Genomic DNA, 21,419 nt, shown 5'->3' on the forward strand with positions numbered 1-21,419 from the left:
AGTGCGGTAGTTCGGGTGGAGATATGTCAGAAAAGTTCCAGGAATTGTGCCGCAATGCATATATATCTGAAAGTCAAATTACAAACTTCAAAATATGTCCATAAGTTATGGGCCAAACGATCAACAAACAGTCCTGTCCTGTCCAACCCTTGAGCTTTTCTGACAATTTTGTGCTTCATCTTTATATTGCTTTATTTAAAAGTTTACATTTGTTGTATATTATTATTATTATTATTATTATTATTATTATTATTATTATTATTATTATTATTATTATTGCTGTTGTTATGTGCAGTTCTTGGCAATGCTTTTGTTTTGAAGGTAAACGTTGGCGGCAGCAGCGTTTACGTGGACGCTGACTTCACACTCTTGTCTGCGTATTTAAAATCGATGAGTGATTGGCTGTCTCCTCGGTCAAGATTCTGTGGGTCCGCTAACGCGAAAGGTAAAAGCCAACCATGCCAGGTGGTCGAAGTCAAATGATGTTCTTTTTATCAAAAGAGCGATCCTCGGTGCAGTTCACGGTAGCTATGTGACGTTGAGTGTCACAGTGGGCGCTTTTGTCTCGACTGTGGCGTTTTAATATGTTTGGAAGCCCAATCGTCTTGAGTATTCCGCTAAGGTTAACTGCGGTGCGCGCGCCTGGAAGAGCTCAGGTGTGCGGACAGCCGCCATACGAGCAGGCATGCTGGGCCCTGCAGGGCGGAGGGAGGGGGGGTATATGTGCAAGGGAGATGTGCGTCAGGTCATTCTTCAGTGGCTTTACTTCAGACAAAGATAAACAATAATATCCCCGACATCTACCACTAACATCCACGGACTTTATTTTGGACCTGAATGACACCTTTACGCATTAAACATTTATATTCAATGTAATTCTGTACGTTGAAGTTATATTGAGCAGTGAAGGAAAAAGTATACATTATTTTGTTGACCAAGCAGACCATAAGCAATTTCTTCGTATGTCGCTGTTTATTATTTCACCAGATTTCTCAATCTACATCTAACTCTCATAGAATGTTGGCTGAAATTTCAGAATAATACTTAAGTGCAATATCATGTTTAACTATTGAATGTTTCAGTACTTTTTGTACAATGTGCTGTTCTCACAGAACTCACTCGTTTAAGTTCACAAAAGGCGTGAGATACATGAATTGACTGACGCTGTCCAAGGATGTTCATTTCTGTGGCTTTCAGTGACTCTTCCAGTGGCCACTTACTCTTTGAGAACACCCTGTTTGAAGCCGTGCATTGGTGTGTTGATAGATTGTTGTAAATTTTGCTGTTCAGCACGCAAAAAAACTATTGAAAGAAGCTGCAGTTGGACACATGCATTCATTAGAGAGGCCAAATTAAGTTATCTAAAAGTTATAGCGTATTTTCTATTTTTATTATTATTAATTTTTTTTTTTTCAGAAAAAAAATGATCCCTGCCTTTTTCTGAGTAGTTTATTTTAAAAACTAAGCAGGACACCACCAGATGGAAGTTTTCACAATAGTATACATACTGTATACAATAGTGATGATGACATTCCAATTTAATGACAATTTACTTGATATGCAGTCTGGGCTTCTTTAATTAAAGGTAAAGGAATGTAAAGGTCTTACTCTTAGATTAAATGTAAAATGGAACGTCTGCTATCTGGTCGATGGGATTTAGTTGTTCTGCATGCCATTACATCTTACTAGGATTTCAGTACTGACCCGAACCGGAAGTCAAACTTACCTCGTTTTAAGATGATAACTTACTAAATCGGTCAATTTCAAAACTTTACATCTGGGGCGAGGTTCCATTGATTGGGAAATGTGAGATTTTGCCCATGAAGTAAAAATTGTGACTGGACTTGCCCTTTACTTCAGGGGTTCGTCATGGCCTTGAAAAGGAGAAGGGCAACTTCGCCCTCGAGCAGCGTGAGTGGAGGAGATTTTGATGATAGCCAGCCTTCATCCTTAGCGTCTTCAAGTGGGCGAAAGAGGAGAAGAACCTCAAACATTCCAACTGTGGATCCTGTCGTTGTCACTTTTCCTCTTTTTCTCAGAATGTTGTCAATTTACATTATTGTGAGTTTGGACTTGTTGCTTTTCAGATTGCTGTGTGCCATGAACTTTACAACACAATCAGAGACTACAAAGACGACCAAGGCAGGACATTGTGTGAGCTTTTCATCAGAGCCCCAAAACGAAGGTGAGCTCAATTATTATTACTTGAATGAACCAGCCGTGTCCCTAATGTTTATTTTCCATTTCAAGGAACCAGCCAGACTACTATCATGTTGTGTCTCAGCCTATTGACATGATGAAGATCCAGCAGAAATTAAAGATGGAGGAATATGATGACGTCGAACAGCTCACCAGTGACTTTCAACTCCTATTTAACAACGCCAAAACATATTACAAGGTAAAATCCCATCATCGTACGGAAGTCCACCCCTTAACCTAGGGGTGTTAAACCCGTTTTCGCTTGCGGGCCGAATGGAGGAAAATCATGGCCTGACCAATAAATATATGGTAGATATTTATATAATTTTAAATCAAGAGTTTCAAATGGATTATTCTTTTTTAATACTGTCCAAAATATTACAACTACTAATCATAAAACATGAACATGTCATAATACACTCGAGTTTTTCATTTATTGAAAAATTCAGCTCGTTTTTATACTTTGCATTACGAAATGATCTCGTGGGCTGGATTAAACACGTTTGCTGGCCCACGGGCTGTATGTTTGACACCCCCGCTTTAACCCATGTGCAATGTTTTTACTATTTTGGGGGAATTTTCTTCCACTTTCACCTTTGAGGGAACAGTTAACAGTTTTTTATTTTTTGCGCAACTGATGATTTAGCATCCATGTAATAAATGTATGGATCTAAAAAACCCCAGCATTGTCTAGTTTTGCAACACTTTTTTTCCTTGTAGTGTAAAATTGCCCTTCAAGGAATTTTTCATAAACGTGTCTCTCTATTTCAGTCTGACAGTCCTGAGTTCCGGGCGGCCTGCAAACTATGGGACCTTTACCAACGTACCAAGAATGAATTTGTTCAGCCAGGCGAGGAAGACGAGGAAGACGAGGCCGCCTACGATTCACAAGACATCCCCAGCGGGTCCACTGAAGATGAGGTGAGTTGAATACTAATGATTTCAAGTCACTGGAAGGCTCTGATCATGTCCAGTGATATCAATGAAATAATAGGCCTTTCAAAATTGCTTCCTTCTTTTGCTGTTCTTGACTCTGACTTACTGACATCATGACAGAGTGCGCCGGCTAGTTTGAAAGATGTCCTGGAACATCTCCTTGATGCCGTGGTGACTTACGCCGAGCCGTCGGGCCGTCCGGTCAGCGACCTCTTTCAGAGGTTACCCTCCAAAGCGGTACAAAATTCTTCCCCGTCATTTAAGATAGAATTGAATGACTTTGCTTTGACATGCTTGTTTTCTCTTTTCTCAGCAATATCCAGATTATTATGCAATCATCAAGGAGCCCATAGACCTAAAACTCATCGCTCAAAAAATTCAGGTTTTAATGCTTCTCACAATATGCATGCCGCTTTTAAGTACAACTTGTAATATTGTTTACGTTTTTTAAGTTATTCAATATATCTATTTCAATTTTTTCTTTAGTGTTTAGGGTATCTTTCGGGTGTCTGAAAATGAATGTTCCTAAATTAAGCACTAAAGTAATCACTCACTTAGTTAGGTGTTAAAGTTCCCTAAAGTAAGCCACTACTATGTTCGGTCCTAAAATGATCAATTGCTTTAGTACTTTTAATACTAAAGTAAATTAACTACTTGTAGTACTTACAGTAATAACATAAAGTAATCAATTATTTTAGCACATGATTCATTATTTTAAATTCACCAGCCATTTTTAGAGCTTCCTGAGGATTTAATGTCACAACTGACACATACAGATATATCTTTGGGATGGAACGGGTTAATGGTCGTTTAATGTCTTTGTTTTCAGATGGGCCACTACAGAAGCGTTACTGCCATGGCTAAAGATATCGATTTACTGGTCAAAAATGCCAAAACCTATAATGAGCCTGGATCACAGGTCTTTAAGGTGAGTGAATAGCACAATGGACATTTGAAGGCGATGCCTTTTCTTGTTTTATTTTTCAACGTCTTTGATTACATTCTTTCAGGATGCTAACACTATTAAAAAGATTTTTGCACAAAAGAAGTCAGAGATTGAACACGGAGATTCGATCAAGCCCAGCATTCGAATCAGGTACGACAAAATAATGTGAATTATGTGAATAAACAATTTGTTTTGTATTCCAATTTTTGTTGTTGCTCTGATATCTCCAGAAATAGGAGATATGCTCAGGGCGAGCGCCTTTCTGCGGTCAGCGTGGCTTTGCAGTATGAAAGTGATGAAGATGGAATACTTTCTGGTATGCATTGAAATCATTATACTGTCTTATAAGTAATAATACTTACAGTATGATCTTGCCTTGCTCAGGGTCCGTTCACTACGACGAGGGGGAGTCTGAAGCAGAAAGTTTGACCACTAACATCGACATAAGTAACCCCATCTTCCAGCTGTATGAAGCTGTACGTGGTGCCAGGAACAGTCAGGGCCTCCTGATCTCTGAACCCTTCCTCGAGCTGCCCTCCAAGAAGGATTACCCCGACTACTACCAGCAGATCACTCGGCCGTTGTGCTTTCACCAGATCAAGTAAGAATACTTTTATTCATTCTGCAAAATTCTCACCCTCATTTTTACATTTGAAAAAAAGCTATCAAGGGTTTAACAGCTCTGTCACCTCCCTCACCCTCAGTTGGACAGCTGAGTGGGGGCGAGAGGTTGCCATCAACTGTTTGTTATTGTTGATTTGTTTTTGGTTTTTATATATATATATATATATATATATATATATATATATATATATATATATATATATATATATATATATATATATATAATTTCAATTCTGGCAAAACTCAATGAAAAAAAACTAATAACATAAGGTATTATCAGACCTTGTCGCTTCACCGATGGTGTTTTTTTTTTCTTACTTTTTGTCCACCCCTTTGGCATCACATACATTCGTTTTGCAGTCCAGTAATTGTGTCCTCCTTCCCAAATGTGAAAGCCCTCAATTCCCCACAGGAACAAAATGAAGAACAACGAGTACGACAGCGTTGAGCATATGGACTCTGATCTTACGCTGATGTTTGAGAACGCCAAGCGTTACAACGTTCCCCACTCCTCTATTTATAAGCGCGCGCTTAAATTACAACACATTCAACAGGTCGGTCTCCGAGTCCGATTTTTCACATTCCGTCGGCTCGAGTTGAAGTCAGAGTTGAGATCTGATTGTCTCCTGACTAGATCAAACGAAAGGAGCTTTTGCAGAGAGAAGAGGACGATGGAGACAGCATGCTCTCCTGTGCCACTTCGGACACCAGTAGCACAAAAAGAAAAAGGTCCTCACAGTCACTCTCTCGGTGCTCAATTTTCATTTGCATCCATGCGAGACCTCTTTGTTGTCCTTGTTGACAGTCACAAGAAGAATACCAAGAAAAATCGTATGAAAGCCCTATTTGCTTCTGTGACTGACGCGCGAGAAGCGGGCACTGGGAGGCGACTGTGTGACCTCTTTATGGTAAAGCCCTCCAAGAAGGACTACCCTGATTACTACAAGGTCATCTTGGAGCCCATGGACTTGAGGACCATCGAGCACAACATCCGCTCGGACAAGTACCTCACTGAAGACGCCATGGTGGAGGATATGAAGCTGATGTTCCGCAACGCTCGACACTACAATGAAGAGGGGTCACAGGTTACCAGGGTTAACGCTGACTTGTTTTTTGCTTACTTTTGTGGTCAATTCAAGCTTTGTTTTCTTTTAGGTCTTCAATGATGCCGATGTACTTGAGAAAATAATGACAGACAGACGCAGGGATCTTGGACCGGTGACAGATGAGGATGATATTGGCTCCTCAAAGATAAAAATAAGTAGGTGACGCACTCAGCGTGACAACTAAAGGATTCGTCTTTTGTACAACACTGGTGTTGGGAAGGACACTTGTACAGTGTCCGACCGGAGTAAATGCGCCGCAGCCGGCGAAACGCAACAAACACGGGAATAAAGCAAATGAAAATACACAAAAACACAAAGAGATGCAGCTAACATAAGAAGCAATCACAAAGTTTTAATGGAAGCATAGTTTCAACAAAACAAGTCCAGAAAAAAACAAAGCAAAACAAAAACACAAACATAAGATTAAAATGGCTGCAAACAAAACATACAAACACATTAAAAGTATAAGGCAGTGACATGGATGCAAACAGCAGCAATGACAAAATCTGCCACAAGGAGATGCTCGATAATCGCAGCCCTAAAACTCAAGTCCTGCGTGTCTAATCAATTTCAATTCTTTCAGGAAAGACAAACATGACGCTGAAGAAATCCAAGTATCTCACCCCCTTGCAACAGAAACTGAATGAGTTGTACGAGTCCGTCAAGAACTACACGGATAAACGGGGACGTCGCCTCAGCACCATCTTCCTGCGTCTTCCATCCCGTGCTGAGCTGCCCGATTACTACATAGCTATCAAGAAACCAGTGGACATGGAGAAGATCAAGAGCCACATGTTGGCCAATAAGTACCAGGATGTAGATGCGCTGGTGGAGGACTTGGTGCTGATGTTCAACAACGCATGTACGTACAATGAGCCAGAGTCTCTGATTTACCGGGATGCCCTGGTGCTGCACCGGGTGCTGCTGGAGACGAGGCACGCCCTGGAGGGTGGGGAGGACGCTTACGTGCCCGATGTGCCTCGCCTCATCCAGGAGCTCATCCGCAGCCTTTTTGTCTCCGTGCTCGGCCACCAAGATGATGAGGGGCGTTGCTACAGCGACTCTCTGGCGGAGATCCCCACCGCTGACCCTGAAAACCCAAAGAGGCCTCCGCTCAATTTTGAGATCGTCAGAAAGAATGTAGATGGCGGACACTATAAAAGGCTGGATGTATTTCAGGACCACATGTTTGAAGTGCTGGAAAAGGCCAGACACCTAAACAGGTGAGATAATATCACCCCGAAAACATGTTGCCGGATTACATCCGAAATCATTTGTTACAGGACAGACTCCGAAATCTTTGAAGATGCCGTCGAGCTGCAACAGTTCTTCATCAGGATCCGCGATGAGCTGTGTAAGAACGGAGAGATTTTGATGTCTCCAGCTCTGAGCTACACTTCCAAACATCTGCACGGTGATGTGGATAAAGAGAAGAAACGAAAACTCCCAAAAGAGATTGAGGAAGACAAAATCAAGAGGGAAGAGGAGAAAATGGGTACAGGACTATGTATATTTCAAATCATTGCATGCATTACACAAAATGCGTAAACTGGGCATTAAATGCTGATGGTCTCATCTGAATTTACTCACAATTCTTTGAAATATTTTCCTAGCGTGTCGCTGCTAATGTAGAGTATATACTGCTGTTGAAAGAGAGCATGCTGTCAATTTCCAGAAGCTGAAAAAAGGGAGGAATCCGTCGGAGGTTCCTGGCAGCTAAGCTCACGGCGCACATACAGCCAAGACTGCAGTTTCAAAGACAGCATGTACTGCGTCGGCGACTACGTTTATGTGGAACCCGCCGAGCCCGACCTCCAGCCTCACATCATTTACATCGAACGCCTGTGGCAAGATGAAACCGGTCAGTCACTGCAGATAATTGAGTTGGACGCAGTCATCTCTTTCTATGCGCTTGATATGGTTTTTTTTTTATCATTTCAGGTGAGAAATGGCTCTACGGCTGCTGGTTCTACAGGCCGAATGAGACGTTCCACGTCGCCACGCGGAAGTTCTTGGAAAAGGAAGTGTTTAAGAGTGACTATTACAACAAAGCACGGATCAGCAAGATTTTAGGCAAATGCGTGGTCATGTTTGTTAAGGTAACCACTCCCATTTGTCTACTGAGCGACCACCGTGTCACATATAGTAGATGCGTGTTGACATTTTCTACGTGCTCCTGGATTCCAGGAGTACTTCAAACTTTACCCAGAAGGCTTCAAGGCGGAGGACGTCCACGTGTGCGAGTCACGCTACTCTGCCAAGTCCAAATCCTTCAAGAAGATCAAGTTATGGACCATGCCTTTGAGCTCAGTTCGTTTTGTCCCAAGAGAAGTGCCTCTGCCAGTTGTTCGAGTAGCATCTATTTTTGCCCCCAAAGAAGAGAAACAAGAGAGAGAAGAGAAAGTGATAGAAATTACAGATGAAACCAAAGTGACGGAAAGTAGCAGCATAGACAAGGTGAAGACATTTGTATGGTGTAATGCAATTCACATGCCACTTTCAGTCCTACGTTTGATATCTGCAGGAGAGGGAAGATGTTCCATTGGAGATGACCAATGGGGAAGCTGGATGCCAATACTACGAGCAGCTCTGCTACAACAATCTGTGGCTGAAAGTGGGAGACTGCGTCTACATTGGCTCTCATGGGCTGGTGCGCCACCGAGTGGGCAGGTAGAGTAAATGCGTTGATGCATGTTTTTAATCAATAAACTGGAAGAAATTGGACACTAACTGGAGGTCGGGGCTGAAAAAATGTCTGAAAAAGTTGGCAACCTCTGTCTGAGTCGAGTCATGTGAATTGAGTCCCCTATCTGCAATTAATCTACTTTCAAAGTAGGTCATAAGTGGGCTTTAAAACATGTCCAATAGCAAGCTTCAATTTGTTGTACAGGATCGAAAAAATGTGGATGCGGGATGGAGCTGGCTACTTTTTTGGTCCGATCTTCATCCATCCGGAGGAAACGGAGCATGAGCCCACTAAAATGTTCTACAAGAAGGAAGTCTTCCTGAGCAACCTTGAAGAGACGTGTCCCATGACCTGCATTATAGGTAACCTTCATATTGCCCACCGTGCTTTAGGAGGAGTAATTTTAAAGAATCTAATTGCAGTTTTTCAGTGGTTGTCAAAGCACATTTTTTCTAACTATCGGCTATTGTTGCCAAACCCTTCACACTAATAAGGAAACCATTGACCACAATTGCAAAAATCATACTTCTTCGATTGAAATAGCTGTTTTAGCACTTCAAACGTTCATAAAAAATTAATGTAAGCTATCAAATTTGTAATACACAATGCGGCAACGACACACTGATTATGAAAAGAACATGTGCTTTTGCTCTCTCGACACAGGGTAGACTATGTCACGTTGAGGTCATATTTTTGCCATATTTTTATGGGGTGGTCGACTGACCGAATTAATATAAATACAGTTTCCACGCCCCTGCTCTGATTTTACCAGTAATTGTCGTCCTTACTTTTCTCCTTCGCTCCCCTTGTCCTCCTCTTCGCCTCCTTCTTGCTTCATCACTTGCACGTTTCCTTCCTCAGCCTCCAATTCTCATTGCGCTCACTCTTCCTGCTCCCTCTATTGTACTCCACTCCGACAGCTTACCTGTGGCTTTTTTGTAGTGATCAGACTGACTACAAAGTGAATCAATCATATAAAACTGCATTCTCCTGGAACAATGTGACCAAAGTTACAAAACTGTTACTACAATTTCATGAGAGTGTATTCAATGCATGTTGTCTCATAGGGAAGTGTGTGGTGTCATCCTTCAAAGAGTACCTTTCTTGTCGGCCAACTGAAGTGCCTGAAGAGAATGTCCTGCTCTGTGAGAGTCGCTATATTGAAAGTGAGAAGCAAATGAAGCGGTTCAAAGGACTGAAGCGCTTTTCATTATCTGCAAAGGTGGTGGAGGATGAAATCTACTATTTTAGGTAGGACAACAGCTTGAATACTTACATTGCATTTGACCGCTAAATTTTAAACTTTATTATTTTTCTTCCATAGGAAGCTTATAGTTCCCCAAAAGGAGCCGTCCCCATTGCTAGACAGGAAAATTGAAGAGCTAGAGGCAAAGTTTGCTGATATGACGGATGAGGAGCTGGAGGAGCTTGGAGATGACGACAGCGATCAATCTCTTCCCCGGATGCATTCTTCCATGTGTAGTGACATGGATATCATGAGTTATACGTCACCACAGGTTAGGCCTGTTGGCGGGGTTCACTAAACATGTCAAAAAAGGAGTAGTTAACCGTTTAGCTTGTTATGTTGTGGTTTTGGGTTTTGTTTTGCGATTCGCTCTCCTGTGTATTCTCAGTCGAGCAAATCTCTAAAGGGTCTTTCCAAGAAGGAAGGCTCGAAGCGGAAGATCAACATGAGCGGCTACATCCTGTTCAGCAGCGAGATGCGGGCCGTCATTAAAGCCCGGCACCCAGACTACTCCTTTGGCGAGCTGAGCCGCCTCGTTGGCACGGAGTGGAGGAACCTGGAAGGATCTAGGAAAGCAGAATATGAAGGTGAAGCGGGCCATAAAGGCATGTTTTCAGCAATTTATGAAATGCACAAGCGAAAATGTCCCCATTTGTTCTTGCCGCATTGCAGAGCGAGCAGCTAAAGTGGCCGAGCAGCAGGAGCGGGACAGGAGCCAATACATGACATCCCCGAGAGCAGGTACCCCAGTAGGGGCACTGATAGGAGTGGTGCCTGCTCCAACCCCCATGGGGTTGCTAAATCCCAGCTTGACGCCTGTGTCAGGTAACCCCTCAGGGTTTCAGATGGATACGGTAGAGGGCTGGAATAACAAGCTTCCTTGCTTGATTTGCTCACATCTTAATACATCTGCATGCTTGTGTTGTAAAATGTTGTCTCACATACAAACCCTCAGCCAAGCCCAACTCTTTATGAGCACTAACCTCCATATCCACCTTTTGTCTGATTTGACATAGTTGAAATCATCAACCTATATAACCAAGTGATCGTCATTCGATTTTTGTTCTTTTTCCTTCATGAGGCTAGGGAATGCTGAGTGATTCTGGGTTAGTGGCACCCAACAAAAATACATCATATCCTCTCTTTTTACAATCGACGTCGCCCTCGCTCGCACTGCCTGTATGTGTGCCCCCGGGGGTACGTGTAGGCGCTTGAGCAGGCAGGCGAGATTTTAACAGGCTTTCTGCAGGTATCTGCAAATCTAATAGAATGCTTTTTAATAGAGTGACAGTACATTTTTCTTTTCAAATCAAGAACAGATTAATTGGAACATGAAGAACGGAATGCTAAATAGTGTCACCGTGACTCATTAGTCATTAGTCACTCAATTATCTGGCAGATATTTTTTTTTAAATTAAATGTGTGATACTATTCAAGCAAAAAACAATAGTCAGTTGCAGTATGTATGTATGTATGTATGAAAAATATAACCAAATTATTCCAAACATTAGGGTTTTTTTTTCTGATATCGGCCTGATGTCTGATATCACCCTAAATATGAATGCTAAACTTAAATAATTGCATTGAAAAATGTTGACTCATTTTGAATGGCATAAACTGAATTTATTTGAATCATTGCATTGAAAAAATGGAATCTGAATTGTACAATTTCAATTTGAATGTATTAGTTTGGAACTGAAGCCCAATAGATTGAATAGATTGAAGACTTTGTCCCACGTCATTGATCAAATTCAAAACTTCCTCTGTTCACTAAAAACGACTGTACAGTGCTATTATTCTATTAAACTGGCAGTTTTAACAAATAAAAAGTTATTTATGTTTTAAAATGGCAAACCCCCCTATAATAAAACATTTGATGATATTAACATATTAACACCATCAATATGATCATTCCTTGGCAGAGGCAACAAGGGCTTATTTGTGGTGCTTGTCATTCTTTTGCAGCATTTCTTCTGCATTCTCTGTCAGAGTAACAATATGAACACATGAGTACATGTTAATTAACATGTAATGCATGCTTGTAGGGCCGCATGATTAACCAATGCATGTTGCTGTGTTTTATGTTGCTGCTCTTCATTCTTAAGAAGCTATGATGGTTGCATATAGATCAGCTATGATGCTCCAAGGAATGGTTAGCATGACTGGCATACCGCCACATCTGACGGAGGAGCCTTTACACACCCAGCATCCTCTGCTCATTACGCCTGGGTTCCCTGGAATGTCATATTTTGGTAAGAATGCTGTCCCAGCCACCCCGCTTGCCACACTGCTGCTTCCTGTTTTGCCAATCTGACTTGCCGGAGGGGCTACCTGTACCAATAGGCCGTGACTGTAGGATGTGTCATTTACTCAAAAGCTGAACATATTTTGCTTATCTTCATTTTAATACAAGGAAATTATGAACCAAGCAATAAACCTTCACGATTGGCATTCTTGAGATTTCCCATGCCGCCAAGATGCGATCGATGGAATCACTGTGTTGGGTTTTGTGAGTCGCTGTCTTTATATTGAACACCTCAGGCATCAATGGTATCGGGGGTGAAACCGGAGCTGGGAACATGCACGGATCTCAGGTAGCGCCGACGGAGAGCATCGCTGGAAGCATAACACCCAAAGGAATAAAACGCGCTCTTTCCTCATTTGTTTCCTGGTATGTCTTTTAGATGGGTTCTGGACAACAAGCTCCAACGTCATACCCCGGACAGCAGCCCTCCATGCCATTGTTTGTGTCCCCTCCAGCAAAGTCCCAGAGGCTCCTCCACTCTGATGCTTACCTTAGCTACATAGAGGGTCTAACTGCTGAATCGTCTTCTGTGAGCAAGTGGGACCAAACACTTTCAGGTTAGTCTCTTGTTTACCCATTTACGTAAAATAATACAAAAATCCAATAACAATCCATTTTCAGAAGAAACGTGACTGCATATTCTTGGTTTTTAGTGAAAAAACAAGACGTGCGCCTGACAAAAGAGCAGGAAAGTAGACTACCATCCCACTGGCTGAAGAGTAAAGGAGCCCACAAAACAATGGCGGACGCACTTTGGCGACTGCGCGACTTGATGTTAAGAGATACGCTGAACATTCGCTACGCACACAACTTGTAGCGTGGTCCTAATCTGAGCCTCTGTTCCCAGACCTGTTAAACAGGGATGGGTTTATGCTCACTAAAAGTGTTACGTTTGTGTTATGATTAAAGAGATGTGTTTATGTTAAGAGAGGTTTGTAATCGAAGCAATTTTTAATTTGTTTCAAATGTACTCTTCCAAGTGCAATATTTCATTCTGTGATGAATGTCTTTGTGTTTTCACTATTGTAAAACATTATATTTGTCTGTTTTCAATTCATGTGTATTAAAAAAAATGTTGCTCGGTTGTGACCAAGTTGCAGTTTTGATCTATATCGAAGTGCATCCTTTATAATATTGTATCATGATGTGTTCCATCGAGGATGACCTGTATTCTTTTAGGATTTGGGGAAACAATTTCTCTTACAGCCAATGCCATTCTGTTCCTGTTGTAAGTTGGTCGAGAAAGGAACACGTGTAAAAAAACAAAAAACAAAACAATATTTAGTGAGTCCTAGGGATGGGCCAAAACGATTTGAGGCTTCAGGAAGTGTATGGAGCAATCCAGGGTGGAATTTCTGAAACGCTCATTGGAATATGATTCATTGTGGGGGCGTGGTGTCATTGCTGACGTGTGACACCTCGTTGTCTTGACAATTGCTTTACATATTGGCAACATTAATGAGTAGTCAAGGAAAATCTGTGTAAATAATGTGTTGATCGCCCAGTTGGACTTTAGCCAAAATTTTGTGACATTCATTCGTAGAGCCCACCCCCTCCAAACCGAAGAAAGCATTCCCATATGAAAACGCGAGTTATGTACATCATATGTCTATACGTGGTGGATTATGTTACAAGTAGTAATTGGTGCAACTCCATACTCATACACTGAAAAAAAAAAGAACTCAGACTACATTTAAAATATATCTAGATTATTTCAATTTGCAACCGTTTGAACAAACAAGTATGTTAAACCAACATTTTATTTCAAACTAGAAACATACGGCAGAAATTGAACTTTCTGAACATTACTTCCCAGTTTTTTGTTCTCTGGTCGTTTTTGGAGTCATTACTCAAAGTTTTAGTGTTGTTGTTGTTTTTTTTTTTCCTTCTTTCTCCTTCTTGTGACTAATACGAATGTTGGAAGAAGTGCAGCGACCTAACACACACACACATATATATATATATATATATATATATATATATATATATATATATATATATATATATATATATATATATATATATATATATATATACACACACACGCACACACACACACACACATACATATACACATACGTACATGTATGTTGACGAGTACGCATGCGCGATATTGTGACCGCGCAGTTCCTTTTGCTCCAGACGTTTGAAAGCTCGGCACAGCGAGAGCGAGCACGAACGTGCAGTGTGTGTGAATGGTATAACGCTACATTTCACACAGCCATATAAAAAAAAGTCACAGTAACGGTAAGTCTGCATGCATATCATCAGTAGTGATAGGGACCTCAAAGGCATACACTGTGATGGTTGGCTTGAAGTTTGCGAATAATGCAGAGTCGTTTCCAAATGAGCTAACTTTATCCCCCGTTAGCATGTTAGCGCTAAGGCTAACCGTGGTTCTTTTTACAGGTGCTGACTCCATGTTATTTAAATGTTTTGTATCCCGTCTCCGGAGCTGGGCTAACATTGCAAAGGAATTAATCATAGTTTCAATGATAGACATGTTTACATCATACGATATTAGCATGTCACGTTTTCCAGTGTCATTAACGTTCAGACGCCAAACTGATCTGGAGTCAGCAGGGCCAGCAGAGTGAATACAGAAGTGTAGCATGTTGCTAAGTTAGCTGGTAGCGAGCTAACGTTAGGGCTGGGCTCAATGTGTGAATGATGGTTATTACTGCTGAAGTTCGAATCATAGTTAAAACTGTCTTGAGGCCCCCAAAAACTAACAGTCACACGAATGGACAATATCGATCACGTTTCATGTTGTGTTGTTCATTACTACCACTAAGTCACTCGTGGGCTTCTTTGCAGCAGCAACCATGGAACTAAATGATGCTAACCTACAAACCCTCACAGAGTTCCTCAGAAAAACGCTGAACCCAGACCCAAATGTCCGACGTCCAGGTACGAAGCAGAGACTAGAAAAGCACATGTATACAATACTTACATTTGAAACATATATTAACATTAATGCTCAATGGGCAATTCATAATACCGGCGTTGTGTTCTTTTTTTTTTTCCTTCCTAGCTGAAAAGTTTCTTGAAACTGTTGAGGGAAACCAGAACTACCCCTTACTACTTCTCACGTTGCTCGAAAAGTCCCAAGACAATGTTATTCGTGTCTGTGCAGCTGTTACGTTCAAAAACTACATCAAAAGGAACTGGCACATCGTGGGTTTTTACTATTGTATTTATTATTTTGTTATTGTTGCTGTGAATTTCTGATTATATGATTTTTTTTCCTGTAGGTTGAAGACGAACCAAACAAAATTTCAGAACAAGACAGAACAACAGTCAAAGCAAACATTGTTAATTTAATGCTCAGTAGTCCGGAACAGATTCAGAAGCAAGTAAGTCATAATAATGTATGTTAAGGAGTTTCATTTCTTCTTTTCTATTTTCAAATCAATCTTCTGTTGATCTTTTTTTAGTTGAGCGATGCCATCAGTATCATCGGACGTGAAGACTTCCCCCAGAAGTGGCCCGACCTTCTAACGGAGATGGTGACCCGGTTCAGAAGCGGAGACTTCCATATTATCAATGGAGTGCTTCGCACTGCACATTCTCTCTTTAAGAGGTAGAGCCCATTTTGGGTAGATGTATTTAATATAATTAAAAATCCTGTAACTGCTACACAAACAAGTCTTGCTCTATAAATCTGAGTGTAACATGTTAATCCAACCACATTGTACCGAGTGCTTCTTTCTGTTTTCTATTTGTGTATCCCCTATCAGGTATCGTCATGAATTTAAGTCAAATGAGCTTTGGTCGGAGATCAAACTAGTTCTTGAATCATTTGCCTCACCGCTGACAGAGTTGTTCAAGGTTTGTCGTAACTTACTTTTGGTCTTCCGTTAAACATTCCCGAAAAACACACAAATTATGAAACAATTCATATGTTTTGTGATTGTACTTTTTTCTTGTGTTCCAGGCCACTATTGAGTTATGTCATACTCATGCTACTGATGTGAATGCCTTGAAAGTGCTCTTCTCTTCACTGACACTGATCTCCAAGCTTTTTTACAGTCTTAACTTTCAGGTTTGTTCTGTTCATTAAGTTTATCATTGGGGAAAAAAAAAAAGTCCAGAAAGCATTTGCCACTCAAATTCTATGTTATTCAACAGGACCTTCCTGAGTTTTTTGAGGATAACATGGAAACCTGGATGACCAATTTTCATGCGCTTCTGACTTTGGATAATAAGCTTTTACAAACAGATGTAAGTTTTCACATTTTCAGCATAGGCCCAATTCGACCTTTCCATCCCCTTAGTGGCGATTTAAAGTGATTGTTTTGATTTCTTAGGATGAGGAGGAAGCAGGTCTCCTTGAGCTCCTGAAGTCACAGATTTGTGACAATGCCGCACTTTATGCTCAGAAGTATGATGAAGAGTTCAAGCCATATCTTCCTCGTTTTGTTACGGCAATCTGGAACCTTTTAGTTTCTACAGGCCAGGAAGTTAAATATGACCTGGTAAGGTTACACAATGAAAATAGTATTTTTAAGTTTGCATAAAGGTTGCCGGCATTTTAAGACTTTTTTTTTTTTGTTTTGTAGCTTGTAAGCAATGCCATCCAGTTTTTGGCATCGGTGTGTGAAAGGCCACACTACAAAAATCTATTTGAGGATCAGAATATACTCACGAGCATTTGTGAGAAGGTCATTGTTCCCAATATGGAGTTCAGAAGTAAGTGGCTTGCTTTTATTTCTGCTCTTTGTGGCTTTGATGGCCTGTGTATTATGTGGCTTTTGACTGTCTTTGTCTTCAAAATTGTATCAGGTGCGGATGAGGAGGCTTTTGAGGATAACTCTGAAGAATACATTAGAAGGGACCTTGAAGGCTCTGGTAAAGATGAAATGATTGCCTTCATTGTTGAGTGATTTATTCAACTGTGAAATTCCAAACAGATCCATTGTCAAATGCAATTTTTATTGCTCCTTAATATGTTGAAGTGGCGATGCCAAAAACAATTCCTTGCGTCTTTACCATTTGGTTCTCCATATCATCCATGCTCTTTTCAGACATAGACACTCGTCGTCGGGCAGCTTGTGATTTGGTACGAGGTCTCTGTAAGTTTTTCGAGGGCCCTGTCACAGCCATCTTCTCTGGATACGTGAACTCGATGCTGGCCGAGTACGCAAAGAACCCTGGTGCCAACTGGAAGCACAAAGATGCCGCTATCTATTTAGTCACCTCACTGGCATCCAAAGCACAGACGCAGAAGGTATTTTTGATGGTGCTGTTTTTGTAATATTGGATGATCACATTCTGATAATTGCCTTGTTGTTGTTTCCCAGCACGGAATAACACAAGCCAATGAGTTGGTGAATTTGACGGAGTTCTTTGTGAATCATATTCTTACAGACCTAAAATCCCCGAACGGTAAGACGTCTCCTTGTGGTGCACTTGTACAAATCATGCTTGTGATAATCCTGCACGAGACAAGTCTCTAAGATCGAAAGCTTTAAGGCTATTAGGAAAAAAAAAAAACATTGGAATGTACAAAATGCAGTCGTTATCACTAGTGTATGTACTGTATGTGTTTTGCCATTAATATGCAATGGCTTGACATATATCATTGCAGTTAATGAATTCCCAGTGTTGAAGGCGGACGCCATCAAGTATGTGATGATCTTTAGAAGCCAGGTATGCTGCAACTCATGGTTTCTCCATAGGGTAACACGTTCTCATGCTGAATAACTTATGCCTCTTTTTCAGCTTCCTAAAGAGCTACTGCTGCAAGCTGTTCCTCTCTTGATAGCTCACTTGCAGGCTGAAAGCATCGTGGAACACACATATGCCGCTCACGCTTTGGAGAGGCTGTTTACTATGAGGGGCCCAAATAATACAACGCTGTGAGTGTCCAGCTGTAAATAGTGAAACTGTGACCGCATTAAATCATTCACTTCAAGGCTAGTAAAAATGGATCTTTTATGTCTATTGTCGCCCTTGGCAGTATATTTGTTTTAGACCAACTTATGTTATGTTGCAACAATCCCCCTTTCTGATGGTTTGTTTCTCAGTATCAGTGCTGTTGAGATGGCACCCTATAGTGACATGCTCCTCATCAACCTTTTCAAGGGAATGACGCTTACTGGTTCATCAGAAAATGAATACATCATGAAAGGTGTGCTAGAATTTGTCCTCTCGATGCTCTCGCTAGTTAGACATGTGCACATCTATTTGACGTTGCCTTTGTTTCCTTTTTTAAAAGCCATTATGCGCAGCTTCTCCCTGCTCCAAGAAGCCATCGTTCCTTACATCCCCACTCTAATTGATCAGCTCACTAAGAAGCTCCTTTTAGTTAGCAAGGTAACCTCCATTCACTCGTTCTGTTAATCCGCAGGACTTGTTTGTCTTTGCCACACGCTAAAGTCTGCCTATTTGTCACTCAGAACCCGAGCAAGCCACACTTTAACCACTACCTGTTTGAGTCCCTCTGCCTGTCAGTCCGGATCACTTGCAAGGCTAACCCCGCCACAGTTGGTAGTTTTGAGGAAGCTCTCTTCATTGTTTTCACAGAGATCCTCCAGAATGATGTTCAAGGTCAGTTTCCTCCGTCGATTTTTTTTGTTCTGCGAATAATGTGTTTGTTGTCAAACAGTAACTGTTCATCTTGGCTTTCGTGCTCCGTTGCAGAGTTTCTGCCATACGTGTTCCAGGTGATGTCTCTCCTCCTGGAGATGCATTCCAGCTCTATTCCCTCTTCCTACATGGCTTTATTCCCTCACCTGCTGCAGCCCGTATTGTGGGAGCGGACGGGCAACATCCCCCCTCTGGTGCGCCTGCTTCAGGCCTACTTGGAAAAGGGGGGAGCCACTATTGCTGCATCTGCCGCTGATAAAATAGTATGTTATAGCACTTTTGTACGTGGTAGCCATAATGCTGTTCTTATTACAATGTTTTGTAATTATGTACCGCCCAGAATGGCAAATATGGATTTCAGAGCAACTTCCTCTTCCAGAAAAACATAACAAAATGAAATGAGCCTAATGCAAAATATTTATGAAAATTACAATAGCATTCACATTTTATAGCTGAATCCATACAGACACTGATTTAATGTGGCATTAGCTGTTGTTCTTGGCTCTGTCTTCACTTTAGAGAAAAGTTACATCTTGGTTAATTTTTTCTATGTGTCTTTTTCAAATTTGACAATCAAGGAATAACTGGCTGTGTATTAAACTGAGATTGAATCAATTTATCGGGGATACCTCATATGCAGTAATAGCTATGCTATGTGCATATGTGCAGTAGAAGAGATGGGTTGTGTCAAAAACAGGTTTTGGTTACTGTATGTGGTTAACATGAAAAAATATGGTGCCATTTTATTTATTTATTTGATAATGAAACACTACCTAATGAACCCCCTCAAAAGTGAAGCATTTTTATTCATCTTATGCAATGTCTTTTCTCCTCAGCCTGGCTTGCTTGGCGTTTTCCAAAAACTTATTGCCTCCAAGGCCAACGACCACCAAGGATTCTACCTGCTCAACAGCATCATCGAGCACATGCCTCCGTAAGTCGGATCTCCTTGCAGCCTCTTTGAGTGGTTACCGCGATTGACCGGTCATGACTTTTCCTCGCAGAGAATCCCTCACTCAGTACAGGAAACATATCTTCATTTTGCTCTTCCAAAGACTCCAAAGCTCCAAAACCACCAAGTTCATCAAGAGTGAGTATATTCAATCATTTATCTTCACCTCATTAGCATTTTAAAAGTGTGAGTCTCTTCATTTCAAAGGATACAGCAATCAAAGTATTGCTGTATTGAGTAGTGGATTGTAAGTTGTTCCCTTTTTATTTCATACTCACAGGTTTCTTGGTGTTTGTCAACCTGTATTGTGTCAAGTATGGTGCTATTGCACTCCAGGAGATTTTGGACAGCATCCAGTCCAAGTAAGCATCCATCCAATTCTGGTGGCTGGGTTTATGTTTAGAGGTGCAAAGTAATTATTTGAGATGAGTTGAGATTGTAATTTATCTTTAAAAAAAGTTATACTTTCTAAACAGTACATACCAGGCTGACTGTGGGATTTTTGTACTTGTGAGCAGCAGACAAAGATTTGAACTTTCAAGAACTTAAGGTCTTATTTCTCAAAAATGACATAGTTGCAATAACCTCAACTTGTCTTTCAATACAAGACAGAGCATCAATCAGTGGCATTTGCTGTAATAGGCTAAATCTTGTCTGTTTTGTCCAGAATGTTCGGCATGGTTTTGGAGAAAATCGTAATTCCTGAGGTTCACAAAGTGTCTGGAACAGTTGAGAAAAAGATCTGTGCTGTTGGTCTCACAAAGATCCTCACTGAATGTCCAGCCATGATGGACACAGAGTACACAAAGCTCTGGTAAGCAACAACTCTGCTGGCGTTCTACTTGCTGACTCTCTGGTCCTAAACGACGGGCTTCGTAATGATTCTCATCTTACAAAATGACATTCCTTAAACGTGCACCAAAATAAATTGAGCGTGCGTTCGTTCGGTTAGGCCCCCGCTGCTCCAGGCTCTCATTGGTCTTTTTGAGCTGCCCGAAGATGACAGCATCCCAGATGACGAGCATTTCATTGACATCGAAGACACGCCCGATTATCAGACTGCGTTCTCTCAGCTGGCTTTCGCTGGCAAGAAGGAGCATGACCCTATTGGAGATGCTGTCACCAATCCAAAAATATTGTTGGCCCATTCGCTCCACAAACTTTCCACGGCCTGCCCAGGAAGGGTATGAATGGTCCCCCCCCCCCCCCCTATTCTGAAACTAGGCAAGTAAGTTGTCAACATTTTGATCTTTTTTCTTTTTGGGGGTGTAGGTTCCGTCGATGCTGAGTAGCAGTCTGAACGCTGAGGCCCTCCGCTTCCTGCAGACATATTTACAAGGAGCCAATGTGCAACTGGTCTGAAAGACAATACTATCCAGTTCAAACGGACGTCGTAATATTTACACACTCGACTAGCATCAAGCTGTGGAATTCCTCCAGCACTAATCATTCACGGATTTGGGTTTCTCAGACTGTGATGATTCGTTTTTAAATGTTTTAAAAACCATGACCAACGCTAGCCTACCACATACACTTTTGTTTTTTTGATCTCTTGCGTTTGTCGTGAGCTTAATGTTGGAAAAAGAAATGAGCAAAAAGTCCCATTGCTCGCTATTTTTTCCCTACAGCAGCGCTAGCTGAAGAAACTGAACATATGATTTAAAATAGGCTTTTTTTTGTGTGTTAGAATTTTGTGTTGCATGTTTCCTGTAGCTTTATTCATGTCTAGTCTGTTTTGACACTGTTTTCATGTTAATAAAAGGAGAGGCACTTGTAAAAAATGGTCATGGTCTCAGCAGCACTTCCTACCTTGGGTCATTCTCCAATG

The 21,419-nt window shown here is 41.2% G+C and overlaps 2 protein-coding genes across 2 annotated transcripts; both read left to right on the top strand.

Annotated features, from left to right (window-relative positions):
• Positions 1-330: 330 nt before the first annotated feature.
• pbrm1 (polybromo 1) lies at positions 331-13,137 on the top strand. The gene is made up of 30 exons (XM_088423778.1): positions 331-445; positions 1,861-2,010; positions 2,088-2,185; positions 2,251-2,398; positions 2,971-3,120; positions 3,256-3,372; positions 3,449-3,517; positions 3,965-4,063; positions 4,146-4,231; positions 4,312-4,397; positions 4,466-4,682; positions 5,118-5,259; positions 5,340-5,434; positions 5,511-5,790; positions 5,861-5,966; positions 6,395-7,034; positions 7,095-7,306; positions 7,487-7,672; positions 7,753-7,910; positions 7,999-8,268; positions 8,336-8,481; positions 8,702-8,859; positions 9,565-9,748; positions 9,822-10,014; positions 10,132-10,330; positions 10,416-10,568; positions 11,849-11,995; positions 12,285-12,337; positions 12,428-12,605; positions 12,702-13,137. The coding sequence occupies exons 2-30, from the start codon at positions 1,870-1,872 to the stop codon at positions 12,863-12,865; spliced, it is 4,875 nt and encodes a 1,624-aa protein (XP_088279904.1). The 5' UTR covers positions 331-445; positions 1,861-1,869; the 3' UTR covers positions 12,866-13,137.
• Positions 13,138-14,162: 1,025 nt separating this feature from the next.
• On the top strand, positions 14,163-21,376 carry cse1l (CSE1 chromosome segregation 1-like (yeast)). Its single transcript, XM_088424592.1, has 25 exons — positions 14,163-14,295; positions 14,866-14,958; positions 15,083-15,225; positions 15,303-15,404; positions 15,486-15,631; positions 15,789-15,879; positions 15,986-16,093; positions 16,180-16,272; positions 16,359-16,526; positions 16,611-16,740; positions 16,834-16,899; positions 17,076-17,278; positions 17,352-17,436; positions 17,639-17,700; positions 17,773-17,909; positions 18,078-18,181; positions 18,269-18,366; positions 18,450-18,600; positions 18,694-18,902; positions 19,476-19,573; positions 19,644-19,729; positions 19,872-19,953; positions 20,259-20,405; positions 20,544-20,775; positions 20,864-21,376. Exons 2-25 carry the CDS (start codon positions 14,874-14,876, stop codon positions 20,951-20,953), a joined length of 2,916 nt encoding a protein of 971 aa, XP_088280718.1. The 5' UTR covers positions 14,163-14,295; positions 14,866-14,873; the 3' UTR covers positions 20,954-21,376.
• The last annotated feature ends 43 nt before the right edge of the window (positions 21,377-21,419 follow it).

This window comes from Hippichthys cyanospilos, chromosome 9 (assembly GCF_059441005.1).
Source record: "Hippichthys cyanospilos isolate Australia breed blue-spotted pipefish chromosome 9, RoL_Hcya_1.0, whole genome shotgun sequence".
Classification (NCBI taxonomy): Eukaryota; Metazoa; Chordata; class Actinopteri; order Syngnathiformes; family Syngnathidae; genus Hippichthys; species Hippichthys cyanospilos.